Source organism: Platalea leucorodia (assembly GCF_965183815.1).
Source record: "Platalea leucorodia genome assembly, chromosome: 2".
In the NCBI taxonomy this organism is placed as follows: domain Eukaryota; kingdom Metazoa; phylum Chordata; class Aves; order Pelecaniformes; family Threskiornithidae; genus Platalea; species Platalea leucorodia.
In genome coordinates this window covers 1,852,408-1,874,501 of record NC_138824.1, presented here as the reverse complement: position 1 = coordinate 1,874,501, position 22,094 = coordinate 1,852,408, and the positions used below count along the sequence as shown (strand labels likewise).

The following is a 22,094-nucleotide window of genomic DNA, read 5'->3' as shown; positions in this document are numbered from 1 at the left end:
TAAGGAAGACGAAAGATTCAGTAGCACAGAAGTCGGCGTGATCACAGCCTCTGTTCAAAACTTCTCAGCAGCAAGGCACAGCGAGTGGAGGCAGGAGCTCTCAGCTGCAGGTCAGCAGAAGGAGGAGAACTTTAGGTGGACCTAATCAGCAGCTCAGCTGGCAAGAAGGTGGTAAGCACAGCTTGGAAAGCAGAAGGCATCCCATGCAGGAGATGTTATTGGGAAGCCCCTCCTACATCTCAGAAAGGATTTTTTGAAAAGGCCTAGTTCTTGCAAAGTCACATCTTCCGGACTCCTCACTCTGCCTTTAAACACTGGATTTCCCCCAACACGTGGAGAAGCATTCCGCTATCAGACTGTACAACCATCTCCAGTATTAAGCTAAGTTATATTTGTATGTACGCTTCTGTGGAAAAAAACATTTAAGACCAGATTTGGGAGGCAGGGGAGCTGGAGGATGACGGGGGAAGGGAAGGAGGAAGAACAGTACTAGATCTTGGATAATAAAGTCCTCTTCATTCCAACTGGGAATGGCTGCCTGTCCCTGAGCCAGAGCACAAGGATTTGTCAGATTCAGCTTAAAATCAAAGAATAAATAGATCTTGTATAATTCCATTACTAAAGGCATAACAGCACTAAGGTAAGCACGTGGAAACGGGTTCTAGGAAGTCCCGCTGGAGAAAGATTAAATGAATTTTATATTCTCAGCAAGTCAGTGACTAAAAATTAATTCAGGCTCTAAAATGACACCCATATGCTCGGGGAAAATATGTCAGACTGCTGGTACTACAGAGCTGTCTCCTTTGGGCTGCGATTCAAGCGTCCTCAAAGTGGTAAGGGCTGAGCTGAAGCTGGGCAGTAAACAGGAGTTCAAAGAGTCAGAACAGATGACATTTAGTATTTGCTTTTTACCAAAACACCCTGTTTGGTTATTACTCCAATAGTCCCTGCAACACTCTGGCTAAACATTTCCTTAATAATACAATTTTTGGACAAAATCAATTTTTGATTGTAGTGTTTGGGTTGAAATTTCAGTTCTAGTTAACTGTGTTCCAGTTTACTCAACGATAAAACACACCAGCTTTGCTGTGAGCACATTCAGCCAAATTAAATGCTTTTAGAGACACCTCATCCTTACAATATCTTCAGTCCAGGCAGAAACGCGATTACATTAACACTTCATAAGGTGCTTGGAGTGCAAGCAATGAAGAAAAAAAAAAAAAAAATGGTTGTTGCTTATACAATAGCTTACAGACAAATTCTACTTTTATGCGTCAATGTTACACAAAATTTTAGTTAGAATTTCTGTTCCGATTTATGTGTATTTTTACAATGTAAAGACACCAGCATACACTGCAAATGCGAAGACAACTTCATCTTCGCCAAAAAGCGTTAGCCCTTGGGTCAGGTTGTTTCAAAAAGAGCTCTTGTAAAGTTATACTGCTAAGCATTTCAGTGAAGCAACAAATTTATTATTGAGACACGCAACACACGCTGAATGCCAAGTCACTGCTAGCCCAACCATGGTTTCTAAGCTAGACTCATAGAATAAACCCAAAAGAAGGAAAGCTTGGTCCATTAAATATTTACTCTGCCTTTAATTTTAACTGCATGTTTGTTTATTAACTAGCTGGTGGTTTGGTTGGGGCTGGTTTTATTATTTTTATTTTATTATTTCAACTGCTTTAGTGGTCCACTTGCTTCTTACACAGAAATTTGAACCTATCAAGTTTGAAAGGCCAATATTTAAGTTTTATTATTGTCATGCAAGGGTAGCTCAACATTCACTTTATATATGATGGCAGTTAAAGCCTATGGGGATGAATTCACTTTTTGAAGCATATACTACATACAGGCTATATCATTCAGACACCCCACTAAAAACAAGCGCAGCACTGAGCAAAAGTCCACAAGGAGACCTTAAGTAATTAATCATTCATAAGACCCAATTTTTACATCCCAGTATTTTATTTTTAAATACCTAATTATCTGCTTGTAAAAGACTTGGAAGATGTAAAATGCTACATACACAGATCAAAAGTAATTAAGCCACTTTGGACAGACATTACATTGGAAGCGTGGATCTGCTCTTTAAGGAGTGGTTCTGCTCAGTGCAACTGTTGCCCTGCACTGAGCTCCTCTTGCAAAAGGGGAAAAGGAGCTACGAGCTCCTCCATCACCTAGACTACAAGATTCAAGCAAAACCGTTATTATGAAACCAACATTTCCGAATTCAGAAGACTGCTCTGAATATTTTACATTGGCATAAAGTCGGAATCAACACAATTGTTTCCCTCTCTTGCAATTAAAATTGCTTTTGGAGTGAGCACGTTAAGAGTAAAAGTAAATATTCAGGACTTCCTTCCACTTCACCAAAATTAGCAAGCTTTAGGTGAATACGAGCAAGAAGTATGGTCCATGCTCTTATGAAGCACTTGCTCATATTTACTGAAGAAAAAGCGAGAAAGCAGCAAGAGAAGATATCCCTTCAACTAGATTTCTGGGTTTTACGGCCACTTCAAGTTCTCAATTGGAATGAGAAACTAATCGCCACAGAAACAGTTTGAAAACAAGAGGTAGACATTCAAAAGATGATAATAATAAATTTCTGGTTTAAATACCTTTACCACATTATTTCTTTGCAAAACAAACCATATTCACGGGCAGTTTACACAGGAATCTGTGTATAAATCCTCAAGCAAAACAATGTTTTCCAAAAATAACTTTTGTTAAAATAGGATAAACTGAAAACGATAGGCTAGTATACCATCTAATACAAGAATACTCTTCTGGATTCTTCAGAATTATATTGCGCTGGTAACATTTCCCTGCAGAATTATCTGCTTCATTATCTCTGCGGTACGGCACCACAAAGAGCAATGTCCATTTCTCTGCCACCATCGAAAATAAATCTTAATATCTGAGGAATCCACTGCAGTAACAAGAGAGATTCCTTTTCCCTATGCAAAAGTACTTAAATACCTTCAGAAATCCAGAATTTTTCTTTGCATCATTCATCTTCTCCTGAGATTTGAGTATTATCAATGACAAGCGTAACACTAGACATTACATTAGTGAAAAGACTTGTCGCCAAGTCTAACGATTTGCTACCTGAAACCACCAAGTTCAGCTGCTAGTTAGGCTCCTTCCCGGGTAACCTCAGATTATCTTCCTTTTCTTCTCCGGTACAGAGTCCCAGGATTGCAATGGGTTATTTTCAACTCTAACCTGCAGAGCATTCGGGTTCCAGTGGTCTTGCATCTTTTAATTTAAGGCATAAGATTCAGAAAGACGAACAGCAACCTTAACAGTAAACAGTAAGAATAGAACCAAATCATTTTACACTAACGTTTAATTACAATTTAAAATTGGTTACAAAACTGAACTGCAATGAAGCGTATTTGATGCTTCTTCCCTAAAAGGAGCCTTGATCAAAAATTACCTGTGCAGTTTGCTCCTCTACTGAGACCACTGAAGACTGAGACGTGAATACATTCCTCTTACTTCAGAAATATGGACACGTGGGAGAAATCTTGCCTAAACGTAGACAGTCAATCCAATATTCTCTAGATGTTGGTGATTTTCAGAATGTAATCTAAGAACAGTATCATCAGCTATAAATATTATTTGGATTACATTAATCTGCATGAAAAGCTGTATTCACCAGATACAAAAGGAATCACATCTGCTCCAGAGAGCAGAAAATACAGGCAGAAATCAACGCAAGAAGAAAGGGGATTGAAAAGTTTGGGTAGCTAAGGGGAAAAGGCTATTTTATTCAATTTTAGAAGAATATTAGTTCTCAGATTTTTTGCAGTCACGAAGGCATACCAAACTGCCCCCTAAGAAACTTCTTTAACCTACGCTTATTGACAGTGAAAGTCAGTGAATGCTATTTAACCAATTCAATATTTGTCAAAAGTCTTGATGAGGATGTGTAGAGCTGCTTCACGTAACTGTGCTGCTTAACTAGGCATGAAGTTTTAATTCAGTCTATTAATAAAGTTAATACAATGTTTATCATATTTTTCTCAAGAAATTGACCAAAAAAAAAAATCTTACAAAAAGCCAAAACTGAACAGAGAAATTGGGATGAAGTTCAATAGTCGTTGCTAAGTAAAATATCTTAATTTTAGCTTTCAGAACTATTAAAGCAAAACAGCACCTTCTCTCATTTAGGAGCAGCCCCAAATTGAGATGGTAGATCACACACTTCACTGAACAGGTTACACGGATGGAGCCCTGCTAGTTTAGCACATAAATAGGTTCTACAAAAACATGAAGTCATTGCAGGTACACCGGTATAAAAATGAATTCCCTCTGCATGTTTTGTTACCACAGCACAAATGCATCAAAATCAGTCGATTTTTTAAAGGCTACCAGGCCCACCCCATGCCTCAACACTAAGCAGAAACATTGTTAAAATAACGCGAGTCTTTGTAAAATTTCCAATTTTCACTTTAAGAAAGTATGACACTGAACTCTGCGCTGGTGGCCATAATATAACTTTCCAATGGAAGCTTGGGGGGGGGAAGGAAAATTTCAAATTATTAGACACCCCAAAACCAGATGAAAATATCCCAATATTATTGATAATGCTGCCTAGCAAAGGCAAACTATTCGAGTCCAGTTGAGGAGCTGGCACATCTGAAAGATCCTCGCAGCAAAGACACCCCAGAACACCCCAATTCCTGCCACTTGACTCGGAGCAGTCGAGTTTGAACCTTCAGCTTCTTATTTTTTGTTCTAGCTTGAGCTGTTACACTTCCCACTTGAAAGCTGAACTGGATAGGACACGAAGTGCTGATGGCAGTGCTGAGGAGACACCTCATCCCTGGTTCTAGAGCAGCCCGTGAGTACTCTACACGTCATCTCAAAGAAGGAAAAATAAGTTCATTTACTAGACACTAGGAACAGAATGGTACAGCCTTTGGGACTGCTCCTGAACTGTATAGATTTCATGGAAAAATTTACTTGGGGAGAAAAAGGATCACATCTGACAAAGGCTCACAAAATAGTGCAAATAACTTTCTCAAAGTAATTTATTCTTTCTTTATAAAAACTATTTTAAAATATTTTTTCATCTCAGAACTATCCAGGCAAACTGGCTCCAGCAGTAATACAGCAACTGAATCACAAGATTCAAAGGTTTTGACTAATCTGTCTACAGAGAATCCCACAAAGTATTCATTAAATACTGCAAACAGGACAACACGTAAAATGCCTCTATTTAAAAACATCTCAACAGTGGTTAATTAACTCATTATAAGAGGTGCTTTCAACTACAAAACACCGAGACAGATTCTATTTAGATGTGGCAAATATATTAGGAAATTGAATGCCATGAATAAAAACCTGGAAGAGCTCAGTGTAAGAAAGGTGGTTCAAACTTCTGGACACCTCCACAATATCAAAATGGGTCTTGTCATAATGCTAAATTAACGTTTTAATTGGTATTCCATGCTCAGACAAAATGGAAGAGAGGAAATGATTCGGCTTCCATTGAGAACAGTTCCAGTAATCGCAGGGCAAAAAGCGAACCGTAGGATTGTCCTGTTTCAGAAGATGCGTGACACACGGCAAGCCTCAGACTTCTCCCAAGACAGCAGAAGTGGGTTCCTCTCCTGGAACTATTGAGAAACGGGGAGAAAACTAGTTTTCATTAGCTAATTCTCATATGTACAGGCCATATATAAATTAAAGAGGGAGAGGTGAGCTACTGCCCGCCCTCCTTACATTTAGCTGCATTACTTCTAGACTGTGAAACATCCCTCACTATCTCCTTCACAGCTTTGAACCCTCAAAATTCTGCCACGTTAATGCGGAAACTGAGAACTACAAGCATCAAATCAGCAAAAGTGAGCAACCTTTAGGGAAAGATGCTAACCAGACAAACAAAACCAAACCCAGAGGCTTGTAAGCTAACAACAGATCACCCAACACATCGCTCTCATTCATTTCACTTACTCTGGAAGACGCCATGGTTAGCCAGGGCCTCAACTAATGTACAACAGTAAGCTTATACTTTTTTTTTTAATAATAATTTTTCAGGGGTCTTTGTAGAGGGAGTGCTAGGATGATTCATCCAAAAATAAGGTGTTTGAATTTTGCACCTGTATGGACAACACCTCTCCACTGAGGAAGGAGATTTGAGAAAGTTGATTGGAAGGATGCCCGTAGTTTAAGGAATTCTTGTTTTAAATCAGTAAAACAACCTAGGTTTGATGGGAAACATCATCCGCCTAACACCTACATAAAGCACAGTAATTCTCTGCCCCCATTACAGATGCAGTTAAGTAGGGGTAAAATTCACCCACGCTAATGCAAATGCCCGATATTAGATTACACCCAAGCTAGTCATCCAAGGTTCCCACTGTAGTCAGCGGCATCCACTTCACTGAAGATGAATATATGGTTCTATACCAGCTTTACGCGAAGGCTATCGTAACCTTACGACCAGCTGTGTCACAATGACCGTCACGAACGCTCTAACAGAGAACGGAGTACAGGGTTAGACCACAAGACTTCAGGATTCTTACTACACTTTGCCCTAAAATACATAGCCTAAACGGACCCTGATCTTGACAGCAAGGCACTACTATAAATTTAAACTTCATCCTTCCTGCTTGCAGGAAGCAAAGCACCTCTGGAAATGCTAATTCAGGAAGATATTTCCATATGTTATGGGAACACCTATACACTTAAAATGACTGATCATCTACCTCGCATTCTCGGCTCCAAATCTAGTCAGTTCAGAATCCGAGTAGATTTATTTCTACTTTTTTGTAACAGGGAACTACTTCTCTCCTCCACTTTAAACACCTCTACAGCCTTCGACGCCCTTCTCAGGGGGGTTCCAGCTCCCTATGAGAAAAAGCCAATATTCCCCTCTTCCCTGTTCAAAACATCTATATTACAGAAATCTCGGCTTCTGGCCTCAAAGTAAATGGAGAAGAATTTCAATGAAGCCTGTAATGAAAGAGCACAATACAGACTTTTAAATTATTATCTTTGTCAGCTAAGAGAACCATCTGGATTATTAATTTCTATAAAGTGTTACTGAAGGGGTTCTAATGTAATTTCTGCCTGAACAGCTGGAAGAATTCAGTGCATTGCAGGTTCACTTTTTATACTGCAACTTCCCTTTATACATTATGTGTACAACTTTATACCCAAAAGCCAAACAAAAGCACTCCCTCTCCCCCTAAACCATTAGCTTTTTAATTGTTTCAAGTATGCAGAAGTTCCTTTGCAAGTCTTTCTTTTAGAGGTCACCTATAAACTCCCTCCTGGTTATCCAAAGCTGGCCTCTTCCCCACACCTCAATATTGTAAGGCCACAATGTGTCTCCATCCTCCGCCATCCAGAGAAGGTCTCTACCCCACTGTGGCTAACTCGACCTTGGACAAAAAAAAAAAAAAATCTGTTCTGTCTCCACTATCTTCTCTTTGAAGTAAGAGCCAGATCCACTGCTGTGATAGGAATAATCTGAATTTTCCAATAACAGCCCACCTGTCTCTCCCTATCCTACTGCCGTTGGAGAAAGCATGGGGAAGAAGTCATACTTCTGCAAACAAAAGCAGCTGAACGTGCTGGTTTGACTTGAGTTTTTCCTGTAATATTTGATTATCTGAAGTTTGGTTCATGGCCTTTTCCTACAGATGATGCCTTCCTAATTAAACCCTGCTCTCTGCAGTGACTAAGAAATACGGTATGAGGACATCTGTCACCACTGCATCTGTCATTCTGCTTAAACATTATCTATTCTTGTCCTTTCTTCCTAACCCACAAGGCTTCATTTAGGTTCTTTAGAGCCACGATTACCTGACAGTGCATTTCCACGATGCCTGGGCATAGCTGTATCCCCTCCTAATAAATCTTTTGGTTTACAGCGCTAGCAGTTCAGATAGACAACTTCTTCAGCCCAGTTGCAAGCTAGGCAAACATGGATACCGCCATCCTTCCTGCCAGGAGCTATTTGTGAAAACAGGAAGTTTGACACAAAAATCTCGATAACTGTTACAAAGCACATAGCCTTGAACCAAGTCCACTATGGGACTTCAAATGTTTATCTTCCAATTTCCCCGCTAAATAAGTATACAGAGTACAACCTCTTTGTCCTCTGTTTCCACATAATCCCCCCCCCCCGCCCCATGTTAAGTATTACTTGCATAATTTAATGAGCTGAAGTCAGATAAATTAAAAAAAACTGCATTATAAGATGCAACCAAGGCTGGCGAGTCAGAGAAAACTAGATAAAAACCCATGCAGCAGATTGCAGTGGTGAGTGAGAAAATAGTGTAGGTTAAGTGTCTCACAGGAGAAATTCCTCCTTCACGGTATCGTGGAATACAACATGGGAGGCTTTCTATAGCTACGGAAAGTCATGTTGAGATGGCAACACCCTCAGGAACAGCTGCAGAAGGGAGGAGATAAAATGGGCGGCCACCTGGGTAGACATTTCTGGAGTGAAACATTCATGGTTTCTACTCTTTTCAGCGCTAAACATTATTCTGATGCAAGCTAAACCAGCATATGCTATCATCTAGCTCAGGGAATCCAGTCATCGTTTGCCTGTACCACATGCTGAATAGAGTCCTTAAAACAAGCTCTCGCTATCTTCCTAAATATGTTTTGTCCTTGAAAGCACAACAAGCAATGCTAAGTCAGCCTTTTCAAGCGACAAATTAGAGAAGTTTCAGAAGACCTATTAAAATGCTAGGGATTACTACTCGCTTCCCTCCATCTTTTAACTAATTTAAGTTTTGCCTAATGTTTCCCCAGCACCATTATCCACCTGGCATAACAAGCAAATACTCCTCCTGCTCCCTCCTCTTCAACTACCTACCCTACGCCGCCCCAAAGAAAATTCTGCCCTCTCACACTGTAGCGACTTTTATCCTGACTGGGGGAAGGAGAAAAAAGAAGAAAAAGAAGAAAAAGAGAGCTCCATCCAGCTTCCTCCTCAGTGACTCCATCTTATTCCCAGAACCTACCATCTTCTGGGCAGCTCTGGAAGGACCGAGACTCTTTCCACGCAAGGAAAACACAGGTGAGTATTTCTTCAGAACGAAGCTCGAACAAGATCTTAAAATAGTCCTGATTTAAGGTCAATGCAGCCTGGCTTCTGAGGAGGCAGCTTGTAAGGAAAAGCAAAGCGCGGAGTACATTCTGTGTGCTTTCATGAAGCACACCTCTGCAGAAAGCACAGCGCGAATTCAGTCAGCATTTGCTGATCCAAGTTGACAAGGATGTCTGCGGAGAATACCTGGGGACTGGTGCAAAAATAACCGGAGATGTACACAATCCTCTGCACAACAATACACATGGGTTAGCCCACATGATGCAACTCCACAGCAACATGGGAGGAAAATAGGTGATATCAAAATAGAGCAAAACATATATACCAGTGCACGTTGCGAGAGCAGCACAGGACCCTGTTTTTCAGTACCAAAAAAAAAACCCAACCACAATTTATTTTTTTAGCAACAGAAACCAAAAAACACGTAGAACTTGAGAATAGCACAGTTTAAGAAGTTGCACACTCAGACACTCGCACGAGACCAGGCAATACATGGCTACAAATACCTTACGTTAAGAATTCAAGGTAAGCGTATCTTGACATCACGCGACCCGTTTCTCCCTCACAACTCTGCTCCTGAGCTGTGACAGCTTTCCTCCGGGGCACTGGGGCAGAACGGAGGCCACCAGCACGATTACTTGATGCTTCCGCTGCCTGCTCCATCTGCACTGCAAATTAAGAACTTCAGGCTCAAATGATGTTAATCTGACGAACTAAGCAATGCTAATCCAGCACAATTTTCAGCCTTTCAATGTGCAGGCCTCTCAACTTCCTAACTGAGACACAGGCCTCTCTGTAGGGAGTTTAAGCCAGCTGACAATAAACTTGTTTCTTCCCAGTTGCGTTTCACAAATGCCTTGGAAAGAGGCCATGGAGCCTGAGGGGTCTGCAGACCCACGGTTTAATGCTCATCTAGAAGAATTTTTTTTTAAAAAAGTTAGTCTTTAAAAGATAGGAATTTGGATCCAAATAGCCAATGGAGTGTTTTGTTTGGTTTTTTTGTTTTTTTTTATTTTATTCTGATATTTTCTAGAAAAAGGCTATTCCAAAAAGAATTATAGGGTTCAGCTATAGAAAAAAAAAAAGTGTTTATATGAGAAATTGGGTTTGGAGCAGGAAATTCTTTAGAGGAGAATTATCTACACTTCAGCTAGGATACAATATCTCAAAATAAATATTCTCCTCCAGCAGTATTTTCCAGAGGAACAATCCCTTCATATGAGGGCTCTAAGGACATATACTAGCTAAGTTTCTATTTAACGATAATATTTACTCTCCAAGACACACAGAAAAGACTTGTTCCCAGCTCTAGCAACTCCCTGTATAAACGTGCGCAGGAGGTAATTTGGGGTCTTCAGGCTGTCACGCCTGCAAAGCCAGCTTTGAGTGCGCCACAGGGTTCTTTGAGGACCTCAAAGACATACGACCAAACGCAGAAGGTCCCATTTGTTTGCCATTAAGGTTCATGAAGGAGCTGCCACCACATCCAGTAAATGCTACACGACACGTGGTTGCCGTCTTCTTCCACTGTGTGGCTGTGGGTGGCAGTGGGGAATCACCTACTGAAACCAAAGCAGCGTGGAGATACAACGTAAAAACAGATTCTTGAATCAGGCATTTTAGGCAAGCATTTGAGAAGCTTTAAATCAGGGAAAAAGCATGGAGCTGTTTTGAAACTCTGTAAAAACGTTTCACGTGGGGCACTTCTTCCCCTCTTCCACTTTGCAAAGGGTAAGGCTGGAAAGCCTTTGCTCTCCCTGGGATCAAGGCTCCGGACACAGCCCTAGCCCAGGGTCCGTGGCTCTTCCACCTTCCAAGGGGCACGGTTCTGACTTGTGAGACGCTGGAAACGACAAAGCTTGATTTAACTTGAAACCAAGCAGGCAAAGCCAGATCTCGAGCCTTTGACTCATTCTTAGCAAGTCTTGCACAAAATACAACCACCGTTTAAAACATTATCCACGCAATTCCATAGGGAAATTCTTCCTCTAGATGTCGGGACTTACTGGAGGGAATGCACGTAGTAATTTGCACACGGTTCCTCTTGAGTTTACTATATATTCTGCAGTTCAATGATTTGGGGGAAAACCCAGCTGTACTCCAGAGAAGAAGGAAAAAAAAAACCTCTTGTATTTTTAAGCAAAATTGTAGAATTCCTAAGGCCAAGACTGTATTTAACTGTAAATTACTTGCTGTGACAGCATAAACAGTCCACCAAGCCTACAGATATAAACAGAGGCAACCTATCAGCCCTTTACACTCTTGAACAGAGGGGGGGGGGAAATAATTTTTTAACACCAAGCCAGCAGACGATTACAAGATTGTGATGCTTTCACTGGGAAAAGCTTTTTTTCCAAGTCTGCTATTACACTACAGCATCCAAATAAAGAGGTAAACTTAACGGAACACAAGCTTTTGGTCTGCCTGCTCTTTATGTAGTTTCAAGGAGAAAACCTATCCCCTTCTCCACGTCACATTGAGGTTTAAGAGCAACTAAAAATAAAAAGTGGAGAACAACTATGGTCACAAAGTTAATTGTATGATGGATAAAAGCCACTCCGATGACTGCTCAGCAAAAAAAGGCAAAAGATAACTAGGAAAGACAAATGGGAAGTTGGAAGAACAGAAAGAATAGGAACATAATTATGAATTGAATACATAAAGGACTGATACGAAGAGACAGCTTGGAAAGCTGAGAAGGAATTACAAGAACATTACCTGAACTGGCGGGTGGGGCTGGAAGAGACCCACTGTGTGAAGACCTCTTTATAAGGCATTCCGAGGTCAGAAAGGAAAGAAAAGCTTAGGATTTCCTTGAGATGATACACCAAACTCAAACTTTCTTCAGCCATTTTAATCTGAGCCTCCTCCAGCTGTGTTCAGCTGCCACGCTGAAAGACTCACCTACAGCTTTACCCAAATAAGCAGCAGAAGCTCAGCTTTAGTAAAGCCATCCTAGCTTTTATGCAGACACAAGTGATTTTTCAGCCATTTTGAGTGAGCCAAGGACACAATACTCAAAAACTGCTTCAGCAGCAAATGCATCAGTCTGAAATCAGGGGAAAGGAAAAAAAAAATAAAAATCAGGCAATACAGACAAACCTCCAGCATGACCTGCCTACTGCTGCCCAGTGAAGTCAAGAAGGGGTAAGACCTCCCTTTGAAAGAGAGGACACTGCAGCACAGCATTTCACCGCCAATTAATTCTGTTATACATGAAAGTTAAGCCCTGTTCATCTACTTTCACAATACTGACTGCATCCATCAGGAAACATTACCTGCAGATTCGGTTGCTTTTCCAAAAGCAAGCGTTCTCCACTTACCTGCATTTCTAATTGAATGCCCTCTTACCCTGGTTCTGAGCTCACGCTGCTCTCGCCAAGATTTATTGATCTCCGTGTGCACGCTACGCTTTTGCTCGCAGCACTTACAATAAATTTTGTTCTCTCCATTTCCTCCGCCACCTCAGACATCCACTGGATGATTCAATCACCCATCTAGTTCAGATTCCTCTGCTAAGCCTTCTTTCTGTCGGGCCATAAAAAAAAAACCTCCCATCACTGACAAGCAGGGTTTCTCGCAGCCATTTCTCTGCAGGCAGAAGAGGACAGAGTCAGTAATGACTGAATATTTTCTACTCCCAGAGAAGGCAACATCTTCATTAAAACAAATGAAGTGCCTGGCCCTGCAAGCTGCAGAGAAACACTTCTGCACTCAGATTAATACAATGCCGCCTGCCCATTTCTGTGCAGACAGCTTCAGAGCCTCTGCAGGGCCCAACTCTCGGCCTGTTAGCAGGAATTCATTCTCCAGCAGCAGCTACTTAGACCCCCTGGCAGAGATCAAACTGACAGGAATCTTGTCAAACCTGCATCCGCCATCGCTTGGAGCTTGGCCGGTGAGACTGCACCCTCCGAGGGCCCCTCTCCTTTTAGCTCCACATCTATTCTAGATTTAATTCTCCTTCCCTTTGTGTTGCACAAATCAAGAACATTAAGAAAATGAACTGGCTGTAACTCAAACCTAGACAGGAGCAAGTACAGGAAGCGTAGCAGGAAGCATTTAGAGGAATGGAATAAACTGGCCTCTGCATTAATTACAGAAATGTTTGAGAGGGTTGGTTGGTTTTTTTTGTTTGGTTTTTTTTTTTGTTTGTTTGTTTTTTTGCTGCAGCAGTTGTCAATTGCTCTCCCAGAAGCAAATCATTAAAAACATGTCACTTAGCAGGACAAATGGCATTCATTTATATGGTCACAAATGTTAATAGCACAGAGGTTTAAGTGGTCACAATTCAAGATATGAAAGAGACCAAGTGAAAGTCAAGAACATTTTCTCATTAGCAGGTTTACCCACACCCTCCACTGGTTCTGGCCATGTCCGAAGACAAATAGCCACCCGCTCATCAGTATTGCTCCAATACTTCTTCCCAACCCTCTCGGTTCTGGGCAAATATGCTTTAGATTTAAACCAAAGCCTTAATTCTGTGTGTTGATGACACCTACACATGTCTGGATGAGAGAACACTATGAGCCTGCAAATCTCAGAATAGCTGTGTGGCATCTCCAGGGGATACTGGCAGCTAGTCAAGTCATGGAAACTCTTAAAAGTATGCCCCAACTCCGTGCGCTAAAATGGAAGCGACTACCATGAGCGGTACCAGTGCGCACCTGCACGTAGCCAGGCACCTGCACTCCTCAAAGCAGCCAAGGTCAAGCAGGATTCGCTTGCAGAGTTACCAGTTAGACTCCAGCACAGCAGAGAGCGGCATTTCCAGCTCAGGTCGCTGTGATGGGACTAAAGGACAAGTTATTATATGGACAAAAAAATGCCCTAGCAGAAGGAAAGGGACTTTGGAGCACATACTCTTTAACTGGTTCTTATTACTGTTGAGAGTCTTAAGGATTTTGTGTTTGGCTTTGTAAAAAATATTTTAAAAGTCAAACTTCGGGACATCACCCAATGTATTCCTCAGCTCTCCTTGTGCACGCTGTAACTAAACCAGTTAGCATCACACTGCGTGCGCCACAAGTCCAAGAAGTCTTTTCAAATCATACAGCGGACTGGGAAACCACGCCCTGGCATTCTGGCAGCGCCGACTCGTCGCGGCTTACAGGAGTCCAGCAGAAAGTGCTAACAGGGAACAAAAAAGGAAAGTTACACCCTTGTTCTAAAAAGTCAAATTAAACAAGTGGCACTATTGTGCCGTACAGCTGAACAAGGGCTTCCTTCCTAATTGGAAGATTGAACTCTGTTTGACAGACTCAACAGGAGGCAGCCAGAAGTGAGCAAGGGGCTCAAGAACTCAGCGGCTCGCAAAAAACCCGCCCGCGTACCCAAGAAGGGGAGGTTTCGGTAGCACGTTTTATAATCATTGAGTTGCATGTGACATCAGGAATAGGAAGTCTTTCCACTTAAACCCCCAATTTTGATACTGCTTTGCAGTTAGAGCTGGTTATTTTCTTAAGTTAGTATTTTTACTGGTTGACAACCAGTGAGAAGCGATTTCCATCTCAAAAGAATCCTCACCACTCAGTATGGCCTTTGCACTACGTTTGATATTTTCTAAGTATAGCATACGTAAAGACCCACACGCACAAATTTACTGAACCATTACATAGTTCACACGGACGAAAAGAATTTAGATTTAAGTTTCATATAATATTTGCTCCCCAGATTAGCATTTTTTTTGTGATGCACTAGGCTGCATTTGGGTAAGAGTTAAATACTACTGAAACACCCCAAAAAGTCTTTTTTTTCAGTTAATATTATGCAAATATGCCAAAACATATTTAGCCCATCATGTTTTGAATATAAAAATATCTGATGTAAAGCAATTGATTCAATTCTTTGCTGTCCCTGGGCCCTTCAATATATTAGAGCCAGAAGAGTTTGTTTTATGCTGAGGGGAAAAGAAAGAATCCATTTAGCTTTTCAACTTTGTGTAAGCTCAGTAAATAAATCAAGAAAACAGACCTGAAAATTTCTACTTTCACTGCCAGTCCGTATATTCACTGCTGTTTGTTTGCTGAGACACACATTTTTCATTTAGACTATTTCCATAAATAATTTATACTAATGTGTCAAACTCGTAACCATTGTGATTATATCAGTTCCTTTTCAAAATAGTGCTTTTAGTCTTGTTCTATCCTGCTCCATACCAGAAGAGATGCATCAGATCTCCCACGCCCTTCCAGAAACATCTGTCTGTCACAAGGTAACCGTTCTCGCAGGTTACAGGACTCACAGGTGGGTTTTGGAGGTTGTCCTGAAAAATCTGATGGTGTTCAGATGGAGACAACGAAATTAATTTCTTCTGAGCCATGCTTCAAACCATTGAGAGCTCTTGTTTGCTCCTTTTGGCTGGGTGGTTTGGTTTTTTTTCATCAGTAGCATATACAACAGGTACTTGTACATGCATGAACACAACAAATGCCTTTAAACACCCGGATAAATTATCAGGTAAATAGGAAGGTAGCCACCGCCTCACAAACTGATTACAGATTTTTTAACGCTCAGCAAAGTCGAGAAGAACGGCTGACAACTGTTGGCTCTGATCATTTCCAAAGGCTAGATCTTCTGCTAAGGTGGCCTCAGATGAGGCTCCACACCTCTGTTTCTCTGTTAATCCCACTTACAGCTTCAGCAAAAGCCTTAGACATCAGCTTTGTAGAACCTGGATCACGTGCCAAGAAAGTGCCAAGTACCACCAAACACCCCAAGAGCCGCAGGTATAAAATCCATTATTTTAAACCAAGGGATAAGAAGATCCTTTCCATCCAAGTTCACAAATTATTTTTCAGATACAGATCAAAAAACATACCAAAGTGCAGAAAGGCACAGCGATTCTTCCTTTGAAGAAAAGATCTAGCTCCTTCAGAGGCTTCCACAAGCAGACAGAGATCAAAAGGCCCCATGAGAACAGGCACCACAAAACATTTAAGTCTTTTTCTCCCAAGTCTGATGTGCTTCTTCCAGACATTGCTATAGGAAGGGCTAGTTCAGAGATGGAGAAGAGAAAGAACCAGGACAATAGTCAGCCTCCAGATGTACCTGAGAAAATTAAGCTCGTGGAAAACGCATACAGTCCAAATCTAAACTCAAATATCTGAAGACCCAGGCACAGGAAAACCAAGATGCTAGGAAATTAACGGGAGGGAAGGGAATAAGATTTTTAAACCACCAGTGGGACAAGTTAATAGCTCTCTGGAGCTCATAAAGCAGAGAATTCCTTAAAAAGAAGGGAGTTTTAAGTTGCACAGGGATGCCAGTCTCTGCAGAGGGGCTGACCTGTGACCAGTGCTATGCCAGCTTCACGTTACACAGGAACCACCTGCAGTTCTCCAGTTATCTAAGACGACCCATCACGCTGTTCAGCAGCGCCTGTACCACCACCGTTATGCAACGGTATCGTTCATTAGTGGTTTCCAAACCGTTATATGCCTCAAGTTATTATATTGTACTTATCAGTCTTTTCAATATTAAAAAAATCTCGGTTCCTGATGAAGAAAATTAGAACAAATTAACGTTTGTTTTTTTTTTTTTTAAGATCTTATGCAATGCAGAAATGCCAGCAGAAAGAGACAACAGGGACTTATTTTGCTTTCTGTACATATTAATGCCCTTCAGACTTGCTCGCCAATAAAAGCTGCAGCACAAAGCCACGTGACTAAAGAATATTTCTGTTGCGGTGCCCCAGCATTCAGTTCTGCCCACTCAATCACAAAATCGATGTATTAAGTAGAAGAGGCGCTCATACGCAGGATAAGACTAAAGATGTTATTGATATTCAAATATATACCATATTTACCGCAAGCTACCCTGTAACACGGGGGATATGTACACTAACCGATGTGGCCCAGAAATCAGAATTTCTTAAACTTGAGGCATTAGGACTGATGAAAATCACCAGATAAAACAAGATCAAAGGCAGCAGAAAGCATACTTCCCCCCCCCCACAATAGCTCTATCTAATCCCTCAGCACAGAGCTCTCTCTGCCTTTTCAGTAAAGATTAGCATATTTAAAATTGCTAAACTCTGTATAATCTTCAATCATTGAGAAAAGTAATTCAATTAAGGCAAGTGCTGGCGAAGTTGCCCTCTTGCCAGCCACCCAATGCTATATCCTTATACTACATGTTAAAAAAAATAAGAGAGAAAGAAAGAGAAGCTGCTTCTGGCTGGACACGGATTATATTGCAGGCTTGCGATGAATCCACAGTACATGCGGCAAGTATCCAGGCTCGGCTAGGGAGGGGCGTGGGGGACACAACAACCATATTGCTAGCGAGAGGCAATGACTTGCAGTAAATCCTGACAGGAGCCGTGAGCGACTCGATGTCATGACACATCACCGACCGACCGACGGATCAGCGCGGGCAGGACCCACGGACAGAGAGCTGCTGCGGTGTGTCCGCTTGCTCGCCACCGCACCGAGCGCTCGAGGAGCTGGCGCAATAAAAGCGGAAAAGGCAGACAATGTGAGTGACAGACACCGGAGACAAGGAGATTTTGGGGAGCAGGGAAGAAAGAGGCTTTTAAAAAAAAAAAGTCAGGATCTTAGCATAGGAAAGAGAATCTGCAGCTAGGGACAAACAGCGTAACTAGGAAGAATCACTGCAGTCCACACGAACGCTTAGGTATACGGCATTGAACTCCCACAATATGGCTGAGGATACCAGCAAAGGAAAAAAAAAAATAATAAAATAAATCACAGACTGCATCCACTGTGCAATCCCACTTTCAAATAAGAATAAAACACCTAGAGATGCTTCCAGATCTCACAGGGAACGGTCTTGCCTTCGCTCACACAATCGCATGGAAGGGCTGTAAAGCCAGCACAGTAATGAACTCCAGTTAAGAATTTCTTAGTCATAACATACACATTTATTGAAGAGACGGTACACAGTCAGCACAGAAGGTCTGATATAGCCTAGCTTTGGGTGCTGAGGCAGCTAATCGACATCGTAGCCCTTTATAACATTTCATTTGTCATTGCGAAGTCCCTGAATGTAAATGAAACCGAAGCGGCCAGCCTCCCGACCAGCAGCAGTAGGATATCTTTAATTACGGCCTTCCAACAGGGCAGACAACCTTTTAGCTAAACAGAAAGCGAATGCAGCAATCCAGCGCAACAGTTGTACAAAGAGATCTCCTCATTTAGGAAAGCTGCTGGTAGAAAAAACTTTATTTCTACATTTCCCTTAACCTTCAAAACAAAGGGTGACAAAGGGAGCTATGTGTAAGCAAAGCCCGCTCCAACTCCCTTTGCAGCATCAGAGATGCTTCTGTCATTACCTCCACCATACGGAAGAACATTATTAGGGCATTTATTCTTTCAGGAGCCATTTGTAATGGGAGCTATACACCCTTTGGACGGTAAAAAAATTACATAGAATGACATCATGACAGCAGTATCTATAGAGACTCGAGCCGAATTCAGAAAAAGCCGTTTCTCCATCACAGACGAGCATCATCCGAGCGCCGTGCTGGAGCATGCCCACGCTGCAGCACCCGTGGGCTGCGTGGACACGCCGAGGGCTACGCTGCCATTCGGCATCGCCACGTTTAGCATCGAGTTCAGCGCGGATCGGTCACGGAGTCATCGCCCAGGATCCGAGACAAAGGCAGGGCTGAAACCCACACCGCAGCTGCTGGCCGGGCCCGAACCAGCCAGATTCAAATCAGCTTGAAAGCATCCATAAGCCACGGTCAAGACAGCAGTCGCAGCGCTGTGTATATTTAGTTAGGAGTATTTTGCTGTGCTATACCCATAAAACGCCTTCTCTCCTCCCCAGATTTGATGCTAGGAACAGGAATTATTTAAAACCTTCCAGTATAAACACAGATGATTAGCTGAGAGGGGGAAAAAAAATGACAAAGGCTAGAGGAAGCAGATATCTGATGTTATGTCTGCTAGAACAGACAAGAAATCCACGTGTGAACCAAGAGCTGCTGAGATTTGAGCTCTGCACCAGGTGTTACAACCTTCCATGGAGGTATGAGAAAAGCTTCAGGAAATCGAAGCTCAGAAATACAGTAAAACAAGCCAAGCATTTTTTGAATGCATAGCTAATACTTAAGATTCCGGTTATCAAATACCTTAGGAAAAAAAAAAAACCAAACAACAGTATTTTTTACACATTGACCCTCTTCCAAAATCCTCATAAAATGGCTGGCCAAATAGCACCTCACCAAGTAGATCAGGTGACTTACCCCCCCCAAAAAAAATACCCAAGTTGAACTTGCGCTCCCTGAATCCCTAATACGAAGAGGAGCTCTTCCAACACCAAAAAATAAAATTAAAAAAATAAATAAATAAAGGAACAGACTAAAGGAAACCGCCAATGTATAGGTAAATAATTTTAATAGCAGCCTTATCACCAAGCTCATCTACATATGAGTGAGGAAACACTACGATAGAAGTCATTTGGAGAAAAAAAAAAAAAAAAACAACTAGTATTTCATCATGCTCTACCACACAGAGACCAAAGGTGGCTGAGGGAGCAAATACCCCACCCTGAGACACAGAATATTTTGCACCTACTCATTATGTCAAAGATCGCTCGATATCCGACCAGGATTACACAAAGCATCCACCAAATAAGCATTTTTTTTCTCACAAAACTCTCCGAAGTGAAAGATTTGAAATGCAGTATTGGAGATAGAGGCCTTCTACTGAGGAAGGAGGAGACATCGTTTGGGTTTGGTTGGTTTTTTTTATTCCAAAGACAGGGAAGAAAACCTCATTGACTGAATTAAGTATTTAGAGCGTTGGATCCGCTTTGCCAAGACATAACTCCATTTTCGAAAAATGCTATATTTATAGAAAACACCAGGAATTGCGACTCCTACCCCCCCCCAAAAAAAAAAATCGGAGGAGACGGGATCAAATGAATCAGCAACTGTTTCTGGAGATGGAACCGTAGGGTTTTGGTGGGTTTTGGGGTTTTTTTTAAACCACAGCTGAACCACGCTCGGTCCCTGTCACCGAAGGAGCGGCGACCACAAGGCAGAGCCGCCTCTGCAAGGGGGGGGGGGGGGGGGGGGACGGGACACAAACGCCCCGAGGCAGCCCCCCACCCCACGGGGGACCCCCTTTTCCCCTCATAACGCGGGGCTCCAGCGCAGCCGAGCCCCCCGGGGAGGGCGAGGAGAGGGGGGGGTCCCCTCAGGCCCGACCCCAGCCCCCACAAGGGTGGGTCCGCCGCGGCGGGGGTGGAAGGGAGGAGCCCGCCCCGCCGCCGCTGTCTGAGGGGAGACCCGGGCCGAGCCGAGCCGGGCCGGGCGGTGACTCACCGCTCTGCTCGCCCAGGAACACCAGCTTGAATTTCCGCAGCGGGTTACCGAAGTCCCCGCCCGCCGACATGATGGAGGAGCCTCCTCCGCCGCCGCCCCGCGCTCGCTCCGCTCCCCGCGGCGGCACCCGCGACCGCTCTCTCCTCTCTCGCTTCTTTTCCCGCCCACCCCTCCTTCGGCGAAGGCTGCGGGCAGGGGCGTGGGGCCGGGCGGGCAGCCCCGGCGAGGCGCAGCCGGCTGGGGGAAGGTGCCGCCGCCGCTGCCGCTCCCCTCAGGGCCGCGCTCCTTCCCTCCCGGCGCCTCACAGCGCTGCGCTCCGCCCCGCCCGCCCCGCGCACGCGCGGCACCGCCCCGCCCTCTCGCGCCGCGTCACGCCGCCTGCCCCGCCTACCCTCCGCCCCCACCCCGCGCGGCGGGCCAATCGCAGCGGGGAGGGGCGGGGCGACGCGGGAGAGGGCGGGGCTTGCCGCCCTTCGCCTTCAGGCTGCGGCGGGGCGTTCACTCTGGAGCCTAACGACGGCTGCGAGGCTTTCCTGGACGCTGAAGTGAAATCCCGCTCGCTGAAATCCCTGAGCTGCGAGGTGGGGACCCCAAAGGTGTGAGGAACAAAGTCCTTAAGGCCAAAGGCCTAATCCTAAATGGATATGGATATTCCTTTCAGAGGAGCACCTCCTGGGGACGCTCACTCCACCACAGCCCCAGCGGATCCCCCGTAGCGGGGAAAGACGTTTCCCAGCGAGGACGATGATTCCCACTGTCACCCTTTTGTGGTGGCTGGGGCTGTCATTCGGAAAAGGCTCGGTGTTCCCTCCCCGCCTGGCGGAGAGGCCAGAGCCCCCCCGGGGGCCATCTCTCCCTTTAGCTATTTTTTCCCCATTTCTCCCCATTTTGCTTGATTCGTCCCTTGAGGAGGCTCCCAGTTGCATCCTGGACCCTCCTCTTTAAACCTTGGCTTCGGGAGGTCTCTTGTCCACGCAACCTTGCTCCCTCCTCTCCCACGCTGGTGCAATCCCGCACGGATCGATACTCCTTTGCTTGAATTTGAACACAAAATGGGATTCTTCAGAAGCACTCACCCCCCTGGGCTTCAGCTGGCGCTGGCATCGCCTCCTGTTCCCAGGAACAGCTCAGCCTGGCTGCCTGGAACGCGACGGAGCTCTGCGGGGTCTGCGGCTCCCGCCCCACCGTTGTATTCATGGCGATGTTGGTGCAAATCTCTTCCAATCCATTCAACAAGGTCCAAATAATGCTCCGTCGGGTATTTTCCAGCTGGAAACAGGCGGGTTTTCCATTGGTTTCCTATCTGGGAGATTGCTCCAGAGCTTCTCTGCTCTGATGGTCAGGGAAATCATCATGAAATCACAGAATGCGTTGGGTTGGAAGGGACCTTTAAAGGTCACCTAATCCAACCCCCTGCCATGGGCAGGGACATCTTCACCCAGATCAGGGTGCTCACAGCCCCGGCCAGCCTGGCCTTGGATGTTTCCAGGGATGGGGCATCTCCCACCTCTCTGGGCAACCTGGGCCACTGTCTCACCACCCTCACAGTATAAAATTTCTTCCTTCCATCCAGTCTGAATCTCCCCTCTTTTAGTTTAAAACCATCCCCCCTCATCCTATCGCAACAGGCCCCGTCTGTCCCCATCTTTCTTACGAAATGGCACCCACCGCTCGCTGCGTCCCCCTAAATATAGTCACTGCCAGGGAATTTTGTTC

At 43.8% G+C, this 22,094-nt stretch overlaps 1 protein-coding gene across 4 annotated transcripts in view; it reads right to left on the bottom strand.

Annotated features, from left to right (window-relative positions):
* Window positions 1-20,668, bottom strand: part of RAB6A (RAB6A, member RAS oncogene family) — a gene marked incomplete at its 3' end in the record, with an annotated part of 61,769 nt that extends 41,101 nt beyond the window's left edge. For all 4 annotated transcript variants that reach the window (XM_082337925.1, XM_082337920.1, XM_082337921.1 and 1 more), the window contains exon 1: window positions 20,379-20,668. In XM_082337925.1, coding sequence (XP_082194051.1) covers window positions 20,379-20,448 — 70 coding nt within the window. In that variant the 5' untranslated portion in view covers window positions 20,449-20,668. The remainder of the gene's footprint in view (window positions 1-20,378) is intronic.
* Between the last annotated feature and the right edge of the window lie 1,426 nt (window positions 20,669-22,094).